The 23,462-nt window shown below is 53.4% G+C and overlaps 2 protein-coding genes and 1 long non-coding RNA gene across 5 annotated transcripts; all 3 read right to left on the reverse strand.

The window, feature by feature from the left end:
* Window positions 1-1,479: 1,479 nt before the first annotated feature.
* slc9a5 (solute carrier family 9 member A5) lies at window positions 1,480-8,834 on the reverse strand. 2 transcript variants are annotated; one of them, XM_077590863.1, is made up of 16 exons: window positions 7,992-8,834; window positions 7,533-7,835; window positions 6,208-6,371; window positions 5,622-5,700; window positions 5,198-5,375; window positions 4,893-5,113; window positions 4,336-4,538; window positions 4,155-4,244; window positions 3,861-3,931; window positions 3,608-3,734; window positions 2,862-2,953; window positions 2,666-2,792; window positions 2,456-2,605; window positions 2,331-2,400; window positions 2,096-2,233; window positions 1,480-2,014 (listed from the first exon to the last, which is right to left on the reverse strand). In XM_077590863.1, exons 1-16 carry the CDS (start codon window positions 8,200-8,202, stop codon window positions 1,569-1,571), a joined length of 2,670 nt encoding a protein of 889 aa, XP_077446989.1. In that variant the 5' UTR covers window positions 8,203-8,834; the 3' UTR covers window positions 1,480-1,568. The 2 variants fall into 2 exon arrangements, with proteins under 2 accessions (XP_077446989.1, XP_077446981.1); XM_077590855.1 differs by having other exon boundaries at window positions 2,666-2,953.
* A 138-nt stretch (window positions 8,835-8,972) lies between these two features.
* fhod1 (formin homology 2 domain containing 1) lies at window positions 8,973-23,268 on the reverse strand. Of its 2 annotated transcripts, none has more exons than XM_077590835.1 (22): window positions 22,945-23,268; window positions 21,449-21,555; window positions 20,290-20,354; window positions 18,800-18,867; window positions 18,612-18,717; window positions 18,449-18,543; window positions 18,242-18,353; window positions 17,784-18,115; window positions 17,450-17,709; window positions 17,190-17,333; window positions 16,424-16,524; window positions 15,399-15,640; window positions 14,509-15,177; window positions 14,281-14,436; window positions 14,019-14,201; window positions 13,443-13,562; window positions 13,199-13,360; window positions 12,783-12,973; window positions 11,332-11,524; window positions 10,985-11,120; window positions 10,773-10,922; window positions 8,973-9,291 (listed from the first exon to the last, which is right to left on the reverse strand). In XM_077590835.1, the coding sequence occupies exons 1-22, from the start codon at window positions 23,107-23,109 to the stop codon at window positions 9,212-9,214; spliced, it is 3,837 nt and encodes a 1,278-aa protein (XP_077446961.1). In that variant the 5' UTR covers window positions 23,110-23,268; the 3' UTR covers window positions 8,973-9,211. The 2 variants fall into 2 exon arrangements, with proteins under 2 accessions (XP_077446961.1, XP_077446969.1); XM_077590843.1 differs by having other exon boundaries at window positions 17,784-18,025; window positions 22,945-23,266.
* On the reverse strand, window positions 12,139-12,775 carry LOC144067294 (uncharacterized). Its single transcript, XR_013297895.1, has 2 exons — window positions 12,327-12,775; window positions 12,139-12,236 (listed from the first exon to the last, which is right to left on the reverse strand). It is a non-coding gene; the product is annotated as an uncharacterized LOC144067294 (long non-coding RNA).
* Window positions 23,269-23,462: the final 194 nt, after the last annotated feature.

The following is a 23,462-nucleotide window of genomic DNA, read 5'->3' on the forward strand; positions in this document are numbered from 1 at the left end:
TCCTCCTGCACGCCGGACCATCGCTCAAAGCAAAACACTGACTAACCAGCGCCAGTAGAGGACAATAAAGAAATACAAATGTACAGGTAGACAATCAAATAGGACGTGAGGGGCGGAGTGGAACTCATTTTCATCCCTGGAATTGGATGCCGAGCAATGAAAAGTAGCATGAACTCAAAACTTTAATGTCTGAAAGGGCTACATAAGGATTATTTTGAATCCTATGTAAAAGTGGAGTGGATACTGCATACACCACTACCGTCTTGGCCCGAATATAGGACAATGTTCTGTCCATTGAAATAAGATTGAACCCTGAATCGGTGGCCAGTCGATCGCAGGGCACAAGGAGACGAAGGACAACCAATAATAGCTAGGGGCACTTTAGAGTGTCCAACCCACCTACCGTGCATGTTTTCGGAATGTTGGGAGAAAACCAGAGTCCCATGTCAGAGGTAATCATTTGAATCATTTCATTGAACTAACTAAAACAACGTCCCCAAAACAATCAACAGCCCACGTCAAGTATCTCCAATACTGTCGTTGGTCACTATGTATTGATCGGGGATGCCCTATGGCCAAAGCACCTATGCTTTTCATCCATTCATTATTATTTTTATTGCCAGATTTATCCTAAAATCAAACTAGTGAACTCTCTATATGTCAGGCCCTGGTCGCTTACAGGATGAGTCCCATGAATCACATTATTAAAAAAATACAAATACTACATCAACAAATGAATAATCAAATTCGCAGATATGGGAGCTGTGCTTATCTCCAGTTGTCCAAATTAAATGGAGAGAAAGCCCTTACCGACCAGAATGCCCGCCCCCCAATTACTGGCCCGACAATCCCGAACAAACAAGTCTCTCTGTTTAACCGTAATGTCCGTGCACAGATCATTAATCAGACGGCAGGAAAATACAATTCGCTGCACTTTTACTGAGGTTATTTTAAGTGGATACCAGTGCCAGGGAAAAGATGTACGATAGGTCGCAGCTGGATTTTGATCAGATTTTTCGCCATAAAGTACACTACTCCACATCTCATTATAACACTTTTTTGTCGTAGAGACACGGGTGTTATTTATAGATGAGAAAAACCACACCAGTATTTTCACCCTGTGAATACACACCTGTACTTTCACACACCCATACACACATTCGTAGTCCACAGATGTACACCCACAATGGCTCATACACTCTAATATCCACATCATCAAGGTAACAAGATTGTACCAGTTGTTTAGTATCTTCATCCAAGTTCCGGATTAAAAGACAAAAGCCAACTCCACTCTCTGGCTCTTGTGTTCGAACCGACACCCCCAAGCGAACAGGGTATAAATCACATTGAACCAGTAACCCTTGTACAGTCCTCATCAAACGTCGCCAACAATTTCTAATACCCGAACCCTATAACCACCTAACCCTTATCTTACAAAGTTGGCGTACACACGAGAAAATGGGGGGCTAAAAATTGGTCTCAATGTTCACACCACTATTTTTTTTTATTTGTGAACCGTTCAGGAAGCGGGACACGCAGCACCGGCGTGTCTTGCGATTGGCCAAAAGCTAAAGCTGTGTGGGTCCTCTTCCGCCCGGTCCCTCGCTGCCACCGGACGGAGGCGACGTCACGAGGCTCCTCAAGTACACACGTGGTTTCCTGTGCCTGCTTGGTGCCAGGGCGGCGGGCAAAGGCGATGGCAGGGGCGGCCTGCGGGACGGCACCAGCGGAACAGTCTCGTCTTCTTCCTCCTCCTCCTCTTGGTTTTTTTCCAGCAGCGGCGCGGGTGTGATAGGTGCGGCGCCCGCGTAAGAGACGGGGCGGGTGGAGGCCCCGGCGCGGGAGCCAGCGGCTTCGGACACGCTCTCCAGGGACGAGATGCTTTGGTTCCATGCTTGTCGGAGGTCCACCGGGATCACCTTGGTGGCCTCCAGCGACAGGCACGGCGGCGGCCACGGCGCGCCGCCGCCTTTCCACGGGAGATGAGCGTCCGCTGCGGGGGGCGCCCCCGTCACTGCCGCACGCACATATCCCGTCTGTCAAACATCGACGAAGGAAGGCGCCTGTGCGCTCATGTTACTGTGTGCGAGCCTACCCGAGTGCGGACGTTTTGGGGGAGTTTGGGCTTTGAGGGCAACGAAGGTGATTCCCACGTCGTCGTCCGTCTCCGGCTCCTTACGCTGGCATTGGACCTCATCGTCCTCGTCCGAGACTACAGGAATCACCACGGGATCTAATGCGCACGGGCACAAATCAAGTTTCACAATGGCAAAAACGTTGTTGTGAGCATTTCTGAGTCACTTGGGGCCACTGTTCAGGCCATCCATTACCTTTGTCCTGCCGGTCCATGCTTCTTCTGGGCTTGTCTCCGCCGTCGTCCTTGGCGTCAGAAGCTCGGCGCTGTCGGACGACGGGGTTTTATATGTTGATCTTTGGAGGCGAGAAATAGACTGACCTTCTTGAGGCCGCGCTCCTTTTTGTAACGCTTGTGTCGTCCCGACTTGAAGGTCTCCATGCGGCTCTTCATGTTCCTCTGGAAAACCTCTCGATCCTGCCGTTCCTTCTCGCCGGCCGGCATGAAATGGCGACTGTAGTGGGACTGGTACTGCGCCAAGGACGGCGTTAGAAGCGTGCGCAGAGACGCGGGCGGTTGCGAGCACCTTACTCGTCTCCTGGGCTTGTAGAGGTTTTCCGCCAGGACATGATGAGTCTCCGTGTCCTCTTCCACTTTTGCACCGGGAACCTTGTCCACGACCTGGAGGTCCAAACAAACCCCGCTGCCGTTTTCGCGTCTGGAAAAAAAACACAGACAATGCTGGCAAAAGTGGGTAGGGCGGGCCACGCCTGCCGGGTGGACCGACAGGTAACTGGTGACGTTGGAGGCATCCGGGAAAGAAGCCCTGCTGGTCACGGAGGGCAGCGAGAGTCTAGCGGCGTTCACCACATTTCCACCCTGCGCACACGCCGAGATGAAAGCCCATTGATATCACTTAGAAAAGGAGGCGGCGGCATGAGCAATTTTTTTTCTTGAGTTTTTTTTATTCTTAATGAGTCATAATCTTTTCAACTACTTGACCAAAATACGGTAGAACACGCATTAAATGTCATCTCAATACTCTACTTTAATCTATGACTTCCTACAAAAAAGACTGAATATAAAATAAGCACTTGATGATGGAAAGGGGTTAGGGTTAGCGTGTTTTCATTGTTAGCTGTTTAAATTGCATTTCTTAATGATCGCCCTTATTGGTAAGCCCTCCTTCAATAAATTATGTAGATGTGTTTATCATAACAAGAAACGATGATAGTATAAAATGATCATTGAAAAAAAAACTATCATATTCTACCAATGTTAATTGGGCCCTCTCAGTCCAAATGGGTTGGACATGGAGCAGCATCGATGGCAACGGCCAATAACAACGGATGGAGTTCATTTGACATTGATGATAAACATTAAAATGCGTAGAAAAGGGAGCATTTGCCAGCTGAAATTCAAAGCAGACGCTGACGGCTTTCCCGCCACGGCCGACGTGACGTTGACCGAATGACACCGGCTCCCAATGGCCGTCAAGTGCATTGTCGGCGCCGGGCGACCCGCCCCACCCACCTGGTCGATGACGCTGATGGCGTCTCGGATGTTGATCTTCTGGTACGCCTCCCAAAGCTCGCTTTTCCTGTACGCCGACTTCCTCAGAAGGAGCTTGCTCAGGTAATTCTTGTCAAACTGTTCCCACCTGAGGCATACGGCGCCGACGAGCGGCCAAGATAATACGATGAAATAATCTGTCCGTCGGCGTCGAGGGACGGCCAGAGTAATCCGTCCCACAGCGCCGACGAGACTGGCCCGGCGGGCAACTCACTTGTCCCGCCAGTGGTGGTAGCCCTGAAGACCCGCGATGTCCTCCACTGCCGTTAGGATGTGATCGAAGGCCTTCCAAGAAGAGAGCGTCCTTTTTGGTAAGGTGGTAAAACGTCTCGGCGAACTAATATGTCGATGACTTTTGATCCATTTAAAAGTATCTGGATTCTCTTTTTCAGAAGCAACACAATACACTCCGGAGCACATCGGCATGTCACGGATCATTTGGATGACTTTTGATGACGATGATGATGATGATGCCGTCAAAAGCGCGGAAAAGATGACGAGGCCTCACCCTCTCGTGAATCTCCTCGTTGATGGTCGGTTTCCTGTTGGTGGAGCGAGGAACTTTCAGCCACTTGACCAGGGGCTTGATGGTCAAGCCCTAAGGAATGGATCGGGGAAGTTCTGTCAGGGTGCAGTGACCCATAAAATGTTGGCACACCATTGGTTCGGCGGGGTGTCACACGCGGTACCTGGAACATGACGGTGAAGAAGACCACCACAATGGTGGTGGCAACAAAGTAGTCTTTGGCCTTGACGCGTTGACCGTCCAGGAGGACCACCAGAGCGAAGGCCACCGCCCCCCGCAGGCCGCCATACGACATCACCACCTGGTCGATCTTGTCCAGCGGGACCAGGCGGAAACGGTTCAGCACCCAGGTTTGACCCATCACTCCTGGGCAAAGGGAAGTGGTGTTCTTTCCGAAGGAAGTGGCAATCTCTCCGCGCACATTCACGTTCTTTCTACAGAATGTCACAACTCGGCCACTGGAAGTCACATTTTCTTTCAGCATCCAGTCGCAATTTGGGTTCAGGGAGTCACAAGTCCAACACAAGGAGTCACATTCTCTCCATACAGAATCCAATCACCTCCACAAAAAGAAAAGTCAGACCCTTAAGAAGGGGAGTCCTAAGAAAATCTTTCCACTCAAAGTCCTCCCCTGAACTCCACCCCCCGTGTGTGCCGTGAGAGGAAGGCCCGCCTCGGCCGCGGGAAGCGGCACGTGCCGTGGGGTGACAATTTACTGACCTAGGGCTCTGAAGATGAAGATGAAGATGAGGGTGCACGCCACCAGGCCGGTGTCCCAGGCCCATTTGGACTTGTCCACGGCGGAGATGCCGAGGAAGATGAAAATGAGGGTTTCGGCGATGCTGGCCAGGGTCTTCATTGTGTACTTGACCGCCGTCCGAGATTTCTGCGAGATGTTGGCCTCCACGTACTTGTTGGCGCCGATGCCGCAGAAGGTCATCCTGGACGGACGGACGGACGGACGGACGGCCCGTCCCGTCAGGAGAGGGGCGAGTCCAACATCTTGGGCGCCCGGGCCCACTCACGACAAGATGGATGACAGGGAGAACAGCTCGGCGGTGAGGTACGCCAGGTAGACCAGCAGCAGGACGAAGAGCGGCTCGATGATCCGGACCTTCTTGGTGAAGCGCGTCAGCAAGCTCAGGATGACGGCGAAGACCAGGCCCACCGAGGTGCCGCCCGCGCTCACCACCAGGAAGGATGCTAGGAGCCCAAAAAAAAAACATACACGTAAGGTCTCGGAACGCCGGAGCGCGCTCGGACCGAATGTGGCAGTCCAGCGGGCCGAAGGGGGGCCCACCCCCCTATTTGAGAACCACTGACCAATGGGAGAGCTAAGCCACCTTAAGCATCGCACAATTCTTGGAGAAATGGCATAAATGAGATTGATGGGGAAGTTTTTTTGAACCAGCAAAAATGGAAACGCCCTGGAGACAGACGGCCACTCACCCATTCCTTTAAAGTAATCCGCCATCTGCACGTTTTCTGTCCCGACTTCCACAAAGGAGATGTAAACCTTGTACAACACCTGGAAGACAAACCAAAATGGCTCAATGCAAAAAGGCCGCCCAAGGGGGCGGGGCAGCGTAGCACCCCGGCTCGCGTGTCGGCCGTCCGTCGCGTGTCGGGTCATCACGCTCCGCTAGTTGCCGGGATTAGCTCATATTCCGAGTTCTGATGAGGATTAGCCAGGCTAGCTAATCTGTTCAAAAGTCTAATCGTTAAATGCTCCACCGCCGCTGCCGATGAAGGGGGTTCCGGTCCATCCTAAATAGTTGTGGATTTATCAGAACGGCGATGAGTACACCCCAAATACCTCCTCCACTGTGCGCCGGGCCGTTTCCCAGGTGGTAGTGACGGATGGTCGGCGGCGGGGGACCGAGAAGGAATAAGTAACGAGCGACGCGCATTCCCGCGCCTCTTCCCGGCGACCGAGATGGACGGACGGAAAGGTCACGGTCGTTCGCGACGGAACGCTCGCTGCCCCGCGGCGGAAAAAAAACCACATCTAAGGCAGAAGGAAGCGCGTCATCACCACGGTGACGGCGTCGTTGAGCAGCGACTCTCCGAAGACGATGATGAAGAGCGTGTCGTTGACATGAACCTCCTCGAAGACCGCCAGCACCGCCACGGGGTCCACCGCCGAGATCAGGGCGCCGAAGAGCAAAAAGTCCAGCAGCCCCGCCTGCACGCGCTCGTCTGCTCCGTGGTGCGGGAACAAACAAGGTCAAGCATTAACGGCCAAAAACACAGGCTCGCGCGTCAAAACAGAAAGGTGGCTACCTTCCTTTCGACCAAAGGACCTCGGGCTTACCCTACTGCCGTCAACGGCGTCGAAAGGTGTGGTCTAGGGAAGCCTGAATGGCTCTGGTCCTGGAGGGCCCCTATCAACCCTAACCCATTCCATGTCTCCCTCCACCAACATACCTAAATCAATAATCAGGATGGTGATTAAACTCCGGGACATCTTGCTGAAGACTTGATCCTTTGATTCAGGTGTGGTGGAGGAGCGGGATATGGGAAAACAGACTGGATCGAGGCCCTCCGGGCCCGGAGTTGGACAGCCCTGCTAGAGTCGCTGCATTAAAACTTCCCAAAAATAACCGATTGCGTGTGTGTGTATGGGGGAGGGGGGTTAATTCCTCAAGCCAAAAAACAGGTTGATGATTGTTCTCATCTCATCTTATTCTGAACCGCTTTACCCTCATTAGGGTCACGGAGGGTGCTGGAGACTATCCCAGCTGAGTCCGGCCAAAGGCGGGGGACACCCTGAATCGGTGGCCAGCCGATCGCAGGGCATAAGGAGACAAAGGAGACAAAGGACACTCACATCCATATCTAGGGGCAATTTAGAGTGTCCAATCTGCCAACCATGCATGTTTTTGGAATGTGGGCGGGAACCGGAGTACCCGGAGGAAACCCACGCAGGCCCGGGAGAAAATATAAACTTCCCACAGATGGACGTGACCTGGATTTGAACCCATCACCCCAGAGCTGTGAGGCCGAGGCGCTAACCACAATCCAAAAACATTGGGATCACAATGGTGATTAAAGCCAAAGAGAGAAAAAACATGGTTACAAAGATAGCTAGTGCTTACCATTTGCGGAGAAATTGTATGCCCCTGGTTGATCAGTCAACTCAGGTCACGTCCTGTATATTTTTGGCTATTCATTTGTCAAATCTATAGAGATGTAACCTTTGAACATTGGAACGGTTTCGTACGAATGCAAATGAAACAGCGCCCATCTCGATCAACGCCACAGCTCGCTAAAAAGAGGCACGGTCACTCATTGGAATTGTCCTTCCGAATACTCCACGCCTGTCAGCTGGTCGCCATCACGACACGGAAAGGGACTGACCGATGACTCCCAGGCGGTGGGCGGCGGTCAGCGCCAAGCCGGTGCCGAAGGCGTTCCACAGCGTGCCGGCCACGGCGTAGGTGAGGATGGCGCCCAGGTTGTCGAAGAAGAGGCGCGCCGGCATGAAGTAGCCTGCGTCGCCCACGATGGTGGGCAGCAGGAAGAGGAAGAAGAGGGCGGGCTCCAGCTGGTACGGCTGCTTGTCGTCGGCCAGCAGCGCCAGGCCGCCCAGCGCCAATCCCAGAAGGATCAGAAGCACGCTCTCGGGGACCACCCGCGTCAAACGCCGTGAAAGCTGGAACACTAAAAGGAGGAAACGCCATTGGCATCGTGGAAATGTCCACAAATGGCACCTGCTTTCTAAACATACCCCATGCTTGCTTTTAAAAGACCACAAAAAAGCCCCCCCCCCCTAACCCTAACCCTTTCCCCTGAGGCATGACGTCAGGAGGGACTCACAGATTTTGGCCACGCTGGCCACCAGAAGCCACACGGCGATGACGTAAGGCGTCTGCACGTAGCTCCACTCCCATTGCACCACCCGGTATCCCCCGTCGCCGTGGCCGTGGCGGTCTCGCTCTTCCTCCGCCTCTGCCGAGTCCAAGCTCGCCCTCGCCCTGGGCGCGAGGAAAAGCAGCGGCAGCAGCGCAGCGGACGCACGAGCGAGCATGTCGGCCACTTGACGCGTCTGGAAATCCGCGGGAGGCGGGAAGGCTTTTAAATTCCAGGAGGTAGGCTTAGGGGCGGGACCTCAGAGTCCACATTTGGACCTCTGCGGACTACTGCGATTACTGCCTAAAAGGTGCGTTCTCCAAGTATTTTTGCTGGAATTCAAATGATATCAATTACTTTCATAGCCAAAATACTCTCTAAAAAGGTCAAATAGGGCTCAAAGTCATCAAAACCAAGGGTGTCAAACTTGTTTCACATCATGGGCCACATACGACCCCTGGGTAGACTTTGCGAGCCATTAAAATTATAGCACACTTAGCTATGAATAACCAAAATATCACGTATTTCCTTTGTTCTGGTGTAAAGAAGCACAGGAACATTGTGACATTTGAAATTGAACATATTTTCTCGCAAATAAGCTGCCCCCACGTGTAAGCTGCACCCTTAAAATTGCCGGAAAAATGGTTGCTGTTTACAATTTTGAATTGCATGCATTTTTAAACATATCGACCTCTTTTATGCATTTTCTTCACTTTCAAATCATCCCGAGAGCCTGATCGAACCTCCTTGCGGACCGGTTTCGGCCCGCGGGCCATATATTTGAGACGGCTGGTCTAAACACTCCCAAATGGACAATACGCCCTGAAAGTCATGCGAAAAGAACAAAGCAGCCTCAATACTCCCTAGTCAACAACGTACAATACTTCCACAAAGCCATCAAGGCAAAACTGCAATTACTGTAGACAAAATAGCTCCAAACGCACTCAATTGTACATGCATTCAAAACTCATTTTAATTCGAGTAGTACTTTCCCCGGTAAACAAACTTTGAGTTAAAAACAAGACCAAGTGAAGAGAGAATTTTAAAAAGGCAGAAAAACTCAAGATCAGTGCAAGAGGGGGAAAAATACTGCAAAAAAGGTGCACAGTAGGCCTCCCCCGACACCACCCAAAAAAAGTCACATTTCCATTTGTGCTCCGTGTTTGCCATTTTCTGTCCGCCCGTGGTCAGATGTCTTTGCCGCTTTTTTGGAGCCCCAGGGCGCGCAACGTCTCGGCGCTCATGCCGCTTTTCAGCGTCCTCCTCACTGCACACCAGAAACCCATGTCAAAAACACACCGAGTGTTTTTTTTTTCTGTTCTGCACATTATACAATCATTTCATTTACATGGGAAGCGACTGGTGAGTACCTTAAAATGATCAAGGAATGAGAATCGAGTCATTACCTGCCAATGACAACCTTTCATGTCCAATTCATCGAAACTAGGAGGGCCGACGGCGAAGGCTCATCGTTGCCAAGGAGTTAAGCGGCGCCATCGCAATGACTTTGCCGTCAAAAGAAAGGGGAGCGTATTTTCTAAAGACGTGCTATCGCTACAGGAAGGGGTTAAGTTCATTCCAAGCGGGTGGACGAACGGACGGCTGTCTGGAGGCAAAAACTGGCACGGGCGCCGCTTCTTTCCGGCCGGATTGTTGCAAAAGCAAACATCGGGCACAAGAGAAGCCAAGCCGAGCCGCGGATGCCGACGAAGGTACCGTCCGTACCCGTGGCTTTTTTTTTCGCCAAAGGTCGGGGTCAGTCGGGCTCGGGCCCACGTAATCGCTTGTCGTCAAACGGACGGAAGCGGAGATGGCCGCCGCGATGTCGGCGAGAGCAGACGGCCGCCACCGCCGCCGCCGGCAGAGAAGAAGGGAGGGAGCCATTCGGCCGGATTAGTGTGTTGTGACCAAAACAATGCACCTACGTGGTGGCGAGTCCAAAAGTACGTTGCGGTCCACACTCGGCTCCATCCTGTCCCTCGGGAAATAGTTGCTTTTAAAAAATATATATTTCATTTTATTTATTTTTTTTAGGGAGTGGGACTGGAGAATTTGCATTACTTGGAAGTGTGTGTGTGGTTATCCTTCACCAACAATTTCAGTAGACATGAAATGATTTCAAGGAGTGTTACTCATTCTTAAAATACTTTGTGAATCTACTTGGAAAAAGTCATCTACATCAGTGGTCCCCAACCACCGGTCCGCTGGCTGACTAGTGCCGGTCCGTCAGAGTAAAAAATATTAACCTTTTCAATCTGGCCCTCCTATTTGAAATGAGAAAAGTTGTTATAATAATAAACACTTGCTATTATGCTTGGGAATTGTTTTTGTTTTTTTGCCGTCTTGGGTGTCGTTCGTGCACCGACCCCACCCCCACACAATTTTGTCTTAAGTGGTCACCCTCCCCATTTGCCGGTCCGCGAGAAAATAGAAAGAGCTTTACCGTTCCGTGGTGGGAAAAAGTTTGGGGACCGCTGATCTACATTCTCCCTGATGTACTGCATTAGTCCTTAGAGTAGCCTAAACATTTCCAAATGTAATCCTTAAAAGCTCTCAAAAATTCTACTTTAAAAGATAAAGGCGATATTCTTATTGCTAGCCGGCACTTAGCGAACGGCGCCGGAAGGTTTACGTCTTAGGCAAACGCCAGGAAAGGTACGGGTCAAAACCCAGCAAGAGGCCGGAGAGCGCGACCGAAGCCGGGGGCGGCGGCGGGGGCGGCGGCGGCGGCGGCGGCTCGTGGCTTACTGGACTTCCTGTTGATCTGGGAGCGCTTCCGGGTTTTGGGGGCGGACGCCCTAGCTTCGGGGTCGCGGGTCACCGACTCCACCAGACGCTCCATCATGTCGTCCGACCGGTCTCGGTCGTCCCGAGGCGACGGAGACTGGCCGCGGGACGCTGTGGCGCAGGCCACCCTGGATTAGCGTGCTCCTTTCAAAGGCCATCGGACGGCTCCTTACCACCGACGGCGTGCGAGCGTCTCCGGGTGCCGCCGTCTTGGCTCAGCATCCAGGTCATGGTCCGGTGCTCGGCCTCCGGCGAGACGGGGGCAGAGCCGTCGGGGCGTGGTGGCACCGCTCCGGAGAACTTCTCCGTCTGAAACGGGACCAAAGAGTATGTTAGGGTTAACCGTCAATCTCGCGGTGCAAACGGATGGGACGCCCAGTTGGGGCAAAGTGGTTTTGGGACGCCCAGTTGGGGCAAAGCGGTTTCAATGGAGAGCAAAAGCTGAGTCTATCAGAAAGAATGCAGAAGCTTTGCTTTGGGGTTAAGGTTAAAGAGTTAGGGCAAAAGAGTTGCGTTTGACCTCGGTGATCAGCTTCCCCCGCGTTTTGGTCCTCTCCCTGTGTTTGTCTCGCTTGCGTTTGAGAGTGAGCGCCCTCTCTCTGGTGGTGCGGTACTCCAGCGCAAACTCGCCGATGATCCGGCAGAAGTCCGTCACTTTGGTGTCCCGGGCCGATGCCGCCGGCTGACCCAGGAACAGCAGAAAGGAGTGGAACCTGCGGGCAACGCCACTAGCCTTAGTAAAGTTGTCTTTAGGGTGCCTTTAGTGATTGCGTTCCCCACCTAGAAACGCGTGTAAAGCAGTTGAATCAAGAATATTTGATAAGCAAAAGGGTAAGTAAATGATGACATTATTGCCCGCATCCATGGGCACATTTTGAAAAATGAAACTTTGTAATGATTTCTTTACTGTTGTTTGAGCTGTGGCACACTTTTTGCATTGAAAAAATCTCAAGGCACACCCCTTGCCGAAAATCTTCTAACTTCAAACTGTCGCCTATATTCTCATTATAAACCCATTCTCATCAAAGTTTGATCAACGGGAATTAAATCATCCCCCCCAAATTATTCCCAAATCATTTTTTTTCCAATTAGATCTAACGTCATCAAAGTTGATGTCCGGAGAACCCGAACAGCTTTCAGTTCGACTGATGTTTAAATGATGAATGTGACGTTTTTAACCTGGTTTTAATTTTGGACTTTTACTCCCAATATTACGCCAAAAGTCCTGTGCGCACAGAAATGCCCCTGAACCCAAACAACTTCCGGTTCACTTACCGTAAATGCGGGAAATGACTTAAATCTCGTAATGTCACGACTTTTTTCTTCCCCATACTACTTCAAGCAGCTAACATTATGAGAAGAGCCGTTTCACACTTAACGTCGACAAAAGTTCAAGCCGGGAAAACCAAAGAGCTTCCGGTTTGCCTGACATAAAAATAAGGAAGAAAATGACTGTCATATTACAATTTGAATCTTGTTCTAGTACAATCTATGATTTCCTATTTCAATTTGAACCTCATGTTAGGAGTAGCCTGCTCTCGTTTGTCCCTCCTGCCTTGCCGTTGCAGCTGTGCGTAATTCCAAATGAGTCCCTGTTGTTGTGTCTATTAAAACCCCAATGAGTATATTTTATTGTCGGATCGTCTGCCTAAATTCCCTTACCACGCATCCACGTTACCTCGTTCCTCGATTCCACGTGTTTTCCCTAGTCCGCTTTGGTTTCATGTTTCGTTTCATAAGTCTTTGTTATTTTGTAAGGTCCCTCCTAAGTTATTCAAGTTTTGCTTATGAGCACTATTTGCCTCGTCCTCACCTGCTTCCCCGCGACCGGGTCCTAATTCCTCCTAACTCGCCTCGACGTCTCCCGTGGACGCAACACCTCATGATTGTTGGATTTTAATTCTCTGGCAACGGGCCTGGCAAATGGCGCTAGCGAGCATGGCGGCAAAGCGGACGGGAAGACGGACGGACCTGTTGATGACTCTCCTGTGGACCACCTTGAGAATGAGAATCCTTTGAGTGCAGTCCTTCAGGAAGTCGGCCATCTTGTTCTTCAGGGCGCTTTTGGTCTCGTGCTTGGAAACCTCCTTAAGGTTTTCCCAGGATGCCTTGCAGCGTCTTTCCAGCTGGAGCAGATTGTCCGCCAGAAGCTCAAAGTCCACCTAAAGAAAGCGGAGGGAGAAAGAACTCCAACTAGACCCTGACCCGTTCTCGGCCCAAAATTGCACTCCATTCTTGGTGGTTTTATTTTTTTTTGTTCATAGATTTATCAAATAAAATGGTGGCTTTCACGATCGCCATTCATGCCGCTGAGAAAAGTGGTCCCTCGGTCCAGCGGTGGGATCTTTTAAACTCTGGCTTAACCTAGCTTCGTCTCCGGTACGCACCTTGGCGGAACGCGTGACGGCGGGGATCTCGGAGTAGACGTCGGACGAGTGCGGCTCGCTTTCCGTGACCAAGGCGCAGACGTGATGGAGCAGAGTTTGGCGGCGGACCGTGTCCTTCACCTCCGCCACCTTCTCCAAGTAAGCCAGCTCGAAGCCGCCGGCCTGAACCAGGGATGGGTGGAGGGCTTACAAGTTAAGGCTCGCCGGACGCCCGCACGCCCGCCTGAGGCGCGGCCGGACCTACCTCGGAGCCGTTGAGGAAGTTCCCCACGGCCAGCAGCGTGGCCAGGATCTTCTTGAAGGTCCGGTTGCCGGCCAGCTGCTCCATGCCCAACTTCAGGTCAAACAGGGGCTCGGCGATCTCCTGAAACATCAACGGGACTTTCTTTGCCCGGCCCGCCGAGGTCCTGCGGCCGCTGTGGCCCTTTGTGGACCGGTTTGGACACCCTTTCCTATCCCTATGCTACAGGCTATCTGATCATTTAACTAAACCTGATGGACAAAAAAAAAATGCAAGAAAATATGGAAAAGTTGCCCTTCAAAAGGCCCACTTTTTTGGCCGTGACGATATTCACACCGGATGAAAAAAAAAAAGAATGGGGAAGTTCTAATCGATTTTTTCTAATCTAAGGCGCGTTGTCTTGTTTGAATTTGTAAAAAAAAAAAAAAAAAAAAAAACGACATAAATAGTTCTATGCATTTGAAAATCCCACACGGGTGGAGCTCTAGCCTCAAGGATCAACGATGCAGTCGCGACAGAGTTGGGTTAACCCTGAGCCCTAAGCCACCGTCGGCCCGAGTCCATGGCTGATTTTTTCACCTTCTCGAGTGCCTCGTAGTTGAGCTTGAAAGACCACAGCTGCAGGCGGGGGGTCAAGGCGCTGACGGAAGCCAGGCCCGAGAGGAATTCCTCGGCCGTCCCCAGGGGAACGTCGGGATTGGCCGAGCGAGCCTCGCGGATCTTCCGCTTCTCCTCCTCCGTGGGCGTCATGCTCAGGATCTTCTGCTCCCGAGAGGACAAACGCGAGTGGGCCGCCCGGCCTGGCCGGGGGGGCTTGGGGGCAGGTGGGACGCCGACCTACCTCCACGCCCTCCTTGCTGATGGCAAAGTCGTCAAAGTTGAGGATGGCGCTCTTGATGACGTGAACGGCGGGCAGGACAGTCATCCCGATGTTGATGGCGGTGCTCCGCTTGGAGTCCAGGACCAGGATCTCGGACTTTTTGCTCTCCGGCGCTTTCTGCGCGCATGCCGCCCCGCGGTCAAAGGGGCCCCCCGAAACGTCGGCGACGACGACGGCGTCCCGGCTTACCTTGGCCGCTGGCGTCTCTTTGGCTCTGGACTCAAAGAGGTGCTCCAGCTTCTCCGTGTCCACTTGGACCTTGTCCAGCGAGGTCCACAGGGTTCCCCGTCCGAAGCGGCACTTGGCCGGCGCCTCCGTCTGCTTCAGTTCGCGCCAGAATAACTTGACCGTTTTCTTCTTCTTTGTCCCCGATGGCGATGCCGGCCGGGTGGGTGTCTGAGGAGCCGGAGCGCCGGGCAGGGGCGGCGGCGGCGGCGGCGGAGGAGCTGGAGGAGGAGGAGCTGGAGGAGTTGGAGCGCCGGGCAGGGGTGGCGGCGGCGGCGGCGGAGGAGGAGGAGGCGGAGGAGCTGGAGCGCCAGGTAGGGGCGGTGGACGAGGAGGAGCCAGACTGCAGGGCACGGGTGGCGGAGGAGGAGGAGCCAGACTGCCTGGAAGGTGCGGCGGCGGAGGAGGAGGAGGTAACCGCCCCATGGGTGCCGAAAGGCAGGAAAAGTCCGTGGTGTCCAGAACGTCCAAGTCCTCCTCCTCCAGGAGGTCTGAGAAGTCCAAGTCTTTAATCCGAAGGGTGGCGCCGCACAACTGGAACTGGTCCCACGCGTCCCCGGGCCCCAGCGAGGCGCTCTCCAGGCGCTGGCGGGGACTCTCGGCGTCCACTCTGCTGGGCTGACGCGTGTCAGGCTTTTGGAGACAGCAGAAGGAAAAACATCTCGTCAAGTTCCGTGAAGAAGAAAATCCACACCGGGTGATTCATAATGCACAGAAAAAGAGCTCAAAATGACAGAAGTGACTCGGAACTGCTTCCAAATGTCACAGAAAGTGACCCGGAATCGCCCCAAATGCAGGAAGTGACCCAGAATCGCCCCAAAGGGTGCCAGCTGTGCCGCGCTAGGCGTCTTGACCTGCTCCTCTTCGGCCACCCGGTCGGATGCTTCCGGCTCCGTGCTGCGCGACGCGGCGACGTCCTCGTCGGGGGGGCTCGCCTCCTCCGCCGAGACGGAGAAGCTCCCCGGGACCCCTCCCCCCTGTTGGCTGTCGTCTTGGCCGGCGGCGGACGCTTTGGAGAAGAGCATGTCCAGAAAGAACTTCCTGTCGTCGGACAGCGTGCTGAGCTGGCGGCGAACGGCGGACAGCTCAGCGTTGCCTGGAGGCAAAGGCATGCTGAGGTTATTAGGGTTAAAAAACAACAACAACGCCCCTTTGCCACCCTTCCCTCCCACATCAAATGGATTGGACATCTACGGCCATCGAGGGCAGCCAATGAGTTCATTGGGACATAAACCTTTTTGTACCTTTCCATTCTTTATCAAGATTTTTTTTCCTGGGTTAGGGTCAACCATACACAGAGGAAGAAAAAAAAAAAGGCAACAACAACTTTCTAACCCTGATTGGCCTCAGAATCAACGGGAAGTGAGCCATGTCCCTTTCTACTCGTCACTCAGAAATGACCCAAAATGAAGAGGTGAGGCGCGGGACTTTAGGAGGGAGAAAGAGCAAGCATGCCAAGGAAACTTTCTCACAAAGTCATTCATGTATCAATACATAACCAATGTCATTCATCATCTTGACCCAATTTGTTTTGGGGCAAACAGTCTTGGCACTGCTTTTAAAAAGGGGGTCTAAGAGCGCTTCATAGCTCTTCAAAATCGAATGGCAACTGAATTTTTGACACGAGAAAAGCAATTTTACTATGAAAATGAATTCAAAAGCAGTCTGAAAGGTGTTTATGAGCTTCCCGATCTCTAACTGAAACTTAGTTTTGCCTGGAGAAAAGGAAAAATGCAACATTCCTATCAAGATAAATTCAAGAGGAGTCTGGAAAAACAAAAGGTCAAGAGGCAGCCTCGAGTATTGCGAAAAGGGAGGGAGGGAGGGAGGGAGGATAAGCGGACGATGACGAGAGGGAGGCTTTCTTTGCGCAACGCACCGTTGGCGGGAAGCCCCTCCTTCGGCGCGGCCGCGGTCTGCTGTCGACTCGGCCTCCTTTTGTCCCGTTCGGTGGTGGCCAAGGCGTGCAGGAAGTCGTCTCTGCGGGGGGAGAAGACGGTGAGACCGTCGTCGTCAGCCCCCCTCCTGTCGTCACCCCTTGGACGGCGACGGGGAGGCGGGACGTTGGAAAAGGTGCGGCTTGATCGGTCCAACTCAAATGAACGGGGGATGGAGAAACTCAAAGTGGCGATTAGACACCACCCGGCCTTTCCCAGCCAATCAGGTTTGTGCTGAAACACAAAGCACCTGACTGCCATCCATTGATTGCACTTTTAAGATACAAGATTGCTGGAAAGGTTTCCTCTTATAGGTTGGAACGAAAACCTGCAGCCCCTGCGACCCTTCGTCTGTGATATGGTTAGAAACAATCCTTGCAGCACAGAAGAGGAAGCGGCACCCTGACTTCCGCCATTTTCATCTGTCTTCCGGTTGCAAAATTCTTTTTTAATAATTAATAGCAGTAGTGAATTGGCCATAATAGATGGATTACTGTACGCCAAATGTGCTCCTTTTAAGCCACGAGGCTGTGTTCAGGGTTAGGTGGAAAGGCCTCTCTATCTCAGGTTTGGGTTCTCAGGCAAAGGGCAGATTGACATTGGGGAGCAAAGGCCACGCAATGGCTTGGCTTGGCTTGGTCTAGTTTGACCCCAAGCACCCCGGCCGGATATACCACGGCCAAGTTCCATCCCGCGGGCGGGACTCACTTGAATGACACGCCGTCGGCGCTCTGCCGATGATCCGCGGGTGAAGCGGGCGCCTCTCCGTCCTCGCCGGCCTTGGAGACCATTCTGGAATTCCCACAAGGGCCCGGAGACGACGACAAGCGGTGGATGAGGAAAGAGCGACCCCTGTCGGCCGCAGATGTACCCGCTTAGCTGCTTTGCTTCATTGTTTTCGTGACAGGCGAGGTAACACATTGAAACCAAACGGGCGGGCGGGCAGGCGGGCATTTCGAAGCACTTACGGGGCCGCCGGAGTCTCCCGGTTGTCCAGAGGGCTTAAGGAAGGAGGCGGAGGAGCGGGCGAAGTGGGCGAGGCCGGAGGCGCGGGCGAGTCTGGAAGAGCGGGTGAAGTGGGAGAGGCTGGAGGAGCGGGCGAAGCTGGAAGAGCGGGCGAAGGCGGACGGGCCCCCCCGGGATCGGCCGAGCGCCGGCCCTTGCGACGATCTTTCCGTCCGGGAGCCGAGGGCTCGCAGATTTCTCCGTCCTCGTGACGCAACGCCGCCTGCGTGCGAAGCGGCCGGCGCCACAACTCAAAGTAGCGCTTTTGCCTCGGCGCTGCCATCTGCCCTCCCTCACCTCATAGACGGTCAGCTGCACCCGCAAGTCGGGCGAGGCGGCGGCACGGCCCAGGTTCCTACGGACCGCGTCTTCCATCCCCAGGCTCTCCAGGCAGTCGGTGACGTCGTAAAAAGAATCCTGATCGGGAAGCGCCGCCAGAGTTTTGTTGACCAGCGTCATGGCGAAGACCGGGAGCTCGTCGTCGTCGTCGCCGCCCTTCTGGTGGAGGACGTCCATCACGTAGGACCACGGCGTGGCGCCTGGCGACGGCGAACAGGTATTTTTCCGGGTTAGGGCTAATGCTAATCCCTGAACCACGACGAGAGCTATCCCGTCACGTGAGCCGGCCCCTACGGACAAAAGGTCCCTACGTCCACACGTGGGGCTTTCACTTTCCCCAACGGCTCGTTCGCTCCGTATAGAGTCGGTCGGAGGACGAGATGGGAAGAGGAAGTGGCGCGACGGTTTCCACGTACCTCTTCGCACGTCCACGGCATCCACGGCGCCGATGAGCACGGGGCTGTTGGATTCTTGATACTCCACGAAGACGATGAGGAGCTTCAGGGACGTTTTGACCAGCAGGCGAGACTGAAGGGCGGACAGGCGGCGTCCGTCTTTGCCGGCGGGGAAGAAGTCGGCAAGGGCGGACGGGCGGCGTCCGTCTTTGCCGGCGGCCGACTGACCTGACTTCCCGTCAAGGCGTAGAGCCACTCCAGGGTTTCGGCGTGGCGGACCACGCCGTTCATGCCATCCACGAACAACATGATCTGGCTCAGGGCTGGAAGCGCCGGCGACACAGTGCGTCAAGCCAAGCGTGTCCACCGAGGGACGCCGCCGCGCGGCTACCTCGCACGATGTAGTTCTGGTAGTTGTGGTCGGCCTCGGCTGCCACTTTGACCAAACAGGACAAACCCTCCGACGCCACGAACTCGGGAACCAGGTCCTCGTCATCCTGAGGCGGGGGGGGGGGGGGCGTGATCAGCGTCGAGGGCGGCTCGAAGGCGGGTTAAGGTTAACCCGGCGTGCGGCCTTACCTGGAAGAGCTGCTTGAGCGAAAAGAGCGAGCGCCGCAGCTCCGGTCCGTGGCTGTTGTACAATTTTTCTGCCGGGCCGCAAAGCCAAAGCCGCGTCAGATTACTCGAAAGGACCGCCTGATGGGGATTCAAACCCCCCCACCCCCAACAAAATCACCCCGACCCCGTTCCCACTATAGTGGCCAGGTCATTTCATGCTTTGTCGTGGCAAACACCTGATGAAAAACGTCAAGAAACAAAGCAACGCCACGGGGGAAGAACATTGGTCGGATTGGACGTTTACTACTCATTCTCATTCCCAGGACGATTGGAGCGCGGTGGCGTTCTTGAGAGGCCCAAGCGGCAAGAGACGATTGTCCAGAGGGCCGAGGAGACCGTTGACAACTTGTTTTGCGCCGCTCTCCTCACAGGAAATGCCAGCCAGGCCCGCTTTATCAGAAGCGTTTCCTGCCGCGCGGCTGACGAGGCCCTCGGCAGGAAATGGCGCGGTGACTGGTGTGGCCTGTTGTGGCACCTTGCCCTGGCGTCCTTGGGGCGCTAGGCAAATGCCGTCCTCTAGTGTGACGGTGATAGTGCCGTACTATACACACACACACAAAGCAGTAGTTTGCCCGACTTGGTAGTTTTGTTTCTTTCTTCCTTTCTCTAGGGCCCGAAGACCCCCACCCCTCTCAAACCCTTTCCTGCTCCCCGCTGCCGCCGGCACCGCCTCTTCCTCCTAACAAGCAAACGAGTAGTGGCAAGCACAAACTCCCACTTCTGCCTATAAAGAGATTCCCGCTCTCGGAAGCTGGGGGAAAAAAAAGGAGAAGAACGGGGCGAATGCGAATGCCGTCGAGCCGTGACCCCGGCATTCGGCCGGGCGCGGCACGACGCCGCCCCCGACAAAGTTGCCGAGGAAGGAAGCGCTGACTCATAGGCGCAATGGCTAAAGAGATAGAAATTTGAAATGTGGGCCGCTTTCCCAAAGCTATACAGAAGCTAAATAACATCCAGCCAATAAAAAGGACCGCTCGGCACCCTTTGGCGAGCGTCCAGTCGTCCATCTGCCGTCCTTTGAAACACCTTTAACATGGGTTGACGTCGGAAGCGGCGTGCTGACGCGGTTCAAAGATTCTTTGGAAGGTATAAGATACGTGTGACCCCATGGGAACGATTGCGCCCACTTTGACGTGAAGGCGGCCCCCGCCGGGACGCCGCCCGCCCCGGGGCCAACGCGGTAGGGGACGAGGGAAACTCGTGAGCGCTTCTGCCGTTCATTGAAAGGGATTCGCCGTGAGTGGACGCCCCGTCCGGTTGAAGCGTGACGGTTAGGTTTAAGGATCGGTCTTTGGGGTGACGTTCCAACGAGTCACGGTCATTTACTACGCAAGTCGAAAAAGGTGAGCGGAAGTGCCGACCGTGCGTTCAAAGCTGACAATTGCAGCCTCCCCCAAAATAAATGAGGAAGGGGGGAAAAAACAGAAGAAGAAGAATGCGAGCGTGGGTACCCAGGATGGCGTGGACCCGCACCGACAATTGCGTCCGCAGGATCAAGATGGGCTTCTTCCCCTTCCTGCGCATACACACACACACACACACACGCACACACACACAGAGCAGATGAGTCGGTATTTGCGGGGCTTCCACTGGTGCAACTAGTACCGTATTTACTCGCATAGAAGCCACACTTAAAATTGCCTTAAAATTGTTGAATTTTACAATTTCTCACATATAAACCGCCCCGATTCACCATTTTCTCCTCCATATTCATGGTTTTAATAGGGAGTACACATGGTTACTTTGAAAGAAAAATCATCGCACGTGGTATTTCTGAGATACGTATGAATCAAAAACATTATTAGGGTCAATATCATAAGGAAGTTAATATGTCTTTGAAAATGCAAAATATCAAACGATTCAGTCATCATTTTTATGTCCGATATATTTGCAAAGTCCGCCAAAGCTCCAAGCTCCCACCCTAGTAACCTAGTAACCGTAACCCTACTTAGTTAGCATTGAAGGTGTCTGTGTAGAAAAATCAAAATGAAAAAACACAGCTCAAAATGAAGTCGTAAATCTAAACATTATCATGAAAAAAATTGAATATAGATCTAAAAATACTCCATAAACACATTCATGATAAAAATGAAACAATAAATCTATCAAGATATTTGTATGGTTAAAAAGGAGTTTAGAAGCCTTATTTTCATGTTCACCCTTGGTCAAAAGTTCAGACACACATTGTCATTTGACTCGGGGGTTAAACGTCTCAATTGGGCATTATCCACAGAGCGTTTGGATGCACTTCTGCCGAATGGGTTAGGGCAGCGGCTCACGTTCTAAAAATGGGACGTGACTCCAGCGTGCCAGGAAATCGGGAGGGGTTTCGCTGGAAACTTGGAATTGGCCAAGAAAAGGGAGCCGCGGAGGAGGAAAAAAAAAGGGGGGGGGGGGGGCTTTGGGGATGGGAGGTAACCAGAAACGGTAATTAGCCACCAGACCTGAGCGTCGTCTGGCCAAACCGTGACGCCAATGACTTTCTAGGTGACGGTATGGGCACGGGGAGGCAAAACAAAACAAGCCACGGGCGCTACTGTGTTTTTCAGTCAAAATGGGCGGGGGTGCGGTCGGCATCGGCGGCACCGGCGGCACCGGCTAGCTTCTTACGTGACATCCCGGTAGAAGGCGTCCAGATCGTCCCGTTGCTCCGACAGCGACGAGTCCAAGTCCAAGTAATTGCCGTACGGACACGTCTGCAGGGCGCACTCCTCCAACTGCGCACAAACGCCATCAAATTGGCCATGTTTCAAAAGCCGCTCACTACTGCGGCACCCCCGCCGCCCACGAGATAAGCGGCACCAATCGACCAGTGCTTTTTCCACCTTGGTTTTTCAATAAGCTGAATGAAAAATACTACATGCTTTTTTAAAGTTTTACTTTCAAAAATACCAGTAAAAATAGATTCCTTCCTTTAGATGCTGGTTTTACGATACAGAAATGCAAGGAGAAAAACAAAGAGACCATTTCCCACAAGCACAGTTGTCCGTTGTTGGGGATTTCAAAAGACAAAAAGTGGCTGTACGAATGCTGACGTTTCAGTGCCACGTACGGCGATGGACGTCCAAAGCCAAATTGTGCTCCAAGCGACCTCTGAATGCAGTGGCCCAAACCTCAAAAGCCGAGAGAAGAAGGGGAAAGGGCCGACGTTGATTGGCCCCTGTCAGTCCAAATGGATTGGACACCGGCACCGTCAACGGGTGCCCTAAAAAAAGGTGCACATTTGGACGACAGTCGTATAAATGAAATACTACACGCGAGCACGAATCGTGCTCGCGTGTGTCTGTGTGAAAAGGAAAAGTCACCGTTCTGGTTCGACTGCATTTTTTTTCCAAAGACGCCAATGGCAATAAAAGCATTGCCTTCAATTCAATTCAATTCAAGTCAATTCAAGTCAATGGCGCATCCCTGCCTGGCTCCACAATGAAAGCTCGGCTGGACGGACGGCCGAGGGAGTTCAAGTCCGCGCGTCCGTCCTCTTCGAACCAGAGGCGGCGACAGCAAAGAGAAAGCTCCGATCGATCGATCGATCGATCGCGCTTCCCGAGCACCGCCCCGCCAGCTTAGAAGTCGACATCGACGGCGACGGCGACGGACGTCCATTTCTTTTGCGATCGAAGGTTCGGCTCGTTGGCCGCCACACCCTCCCACTTCAAACGGATTGGACGTCTACCGGAGAGGAAGGACCTCGTTATAAGTCACAGTCTGACGCCAGCCGACTGGGAAGCGCGCAATGATCGAGACGAGGAAAGGCGCTACTTCAACGCGTGAACAAGGGGCGGAGGAGTGGAGCATGAAGGAGGCAATGAGTCAAGGAGTCAAGGAGTAAAGGAGTAAAGGAGCGGACGTGGAAAGGAGGCCACTTGGGTCGATACGAAACTTTGGTTCTTTGCCTTTTCGCTTCTATAAGGCGGCGACGAAACCCGAATGGAGCGCCTGACCGGCCAGGTCTGTCTAACTCGGCCCCGGCCAGGTCTCTCCAGTCCGGCCCCGGTCCCGGCGCGTCCACCAGACGACTCGGCGGGAAGCCACGTCATTTGTCAAGGGATTTTCGCTCGCTCAACCAGCCCGACACCGACACCGACACCGACACCCGCTTCGCTCACCTTGAGGGGCGCGTCCAAGAGCTCGTGAACGAGCGGAACGACTTGACTGAGCGGCGCATCCTGATCCACGTCGAACGCGGGAGGCCGCCGAGGTTCTGGAAAGTTGGTACAGATGAAGGGATCTTGGTCCAACAAAAACTGGACCCGGCACGTGACGGTGGGCATGCTTGGGGGACGAGGTGGAGGATGAGGACGAGGACGAGGACAGACGCACGAGCCGGCGTCCGACTTCTTCAATGCGGGGAAGCCCACTTATTTCGGTGGCTTTAAATGAGCTCGCGGTGACGACGGAGGGAGGGAGGCAGGCCGCTTCGAGTAACACTTTGAGGCCCCGCCCCGCCTGCCTCCTCCAACAAGTGACAGAAAAGCCTTTGCTACGTCACTTCCTACAGCCCAAAGCCAAAAGGAACTTTTCTTTCTCTATGTATTTCCGAAATTATTTTCTGTATCTTTTTTATGCTTTTGAAGCAGGAGGGTTGGCAGGCAGGCAGGCCTCTGTATTTTCTCATTTCCTTTTG

This window comes from Stigmatopora argus, chromosome 2, assembly GCF_051989625.1.
Source record: "Stigmatopora argus isolate UIUO_Sarg chromosome 2, RoL_Sarg_1.0, whole genome shotgun sequence".
Classification (NCBI taxonomy): domain Eukaryota; kingdom Metazoa; phylum Chordata; class Actinopteri; order Syngnathiformes; family Syngnathidae; genus Stigmatopora; species Stigmatopora argus.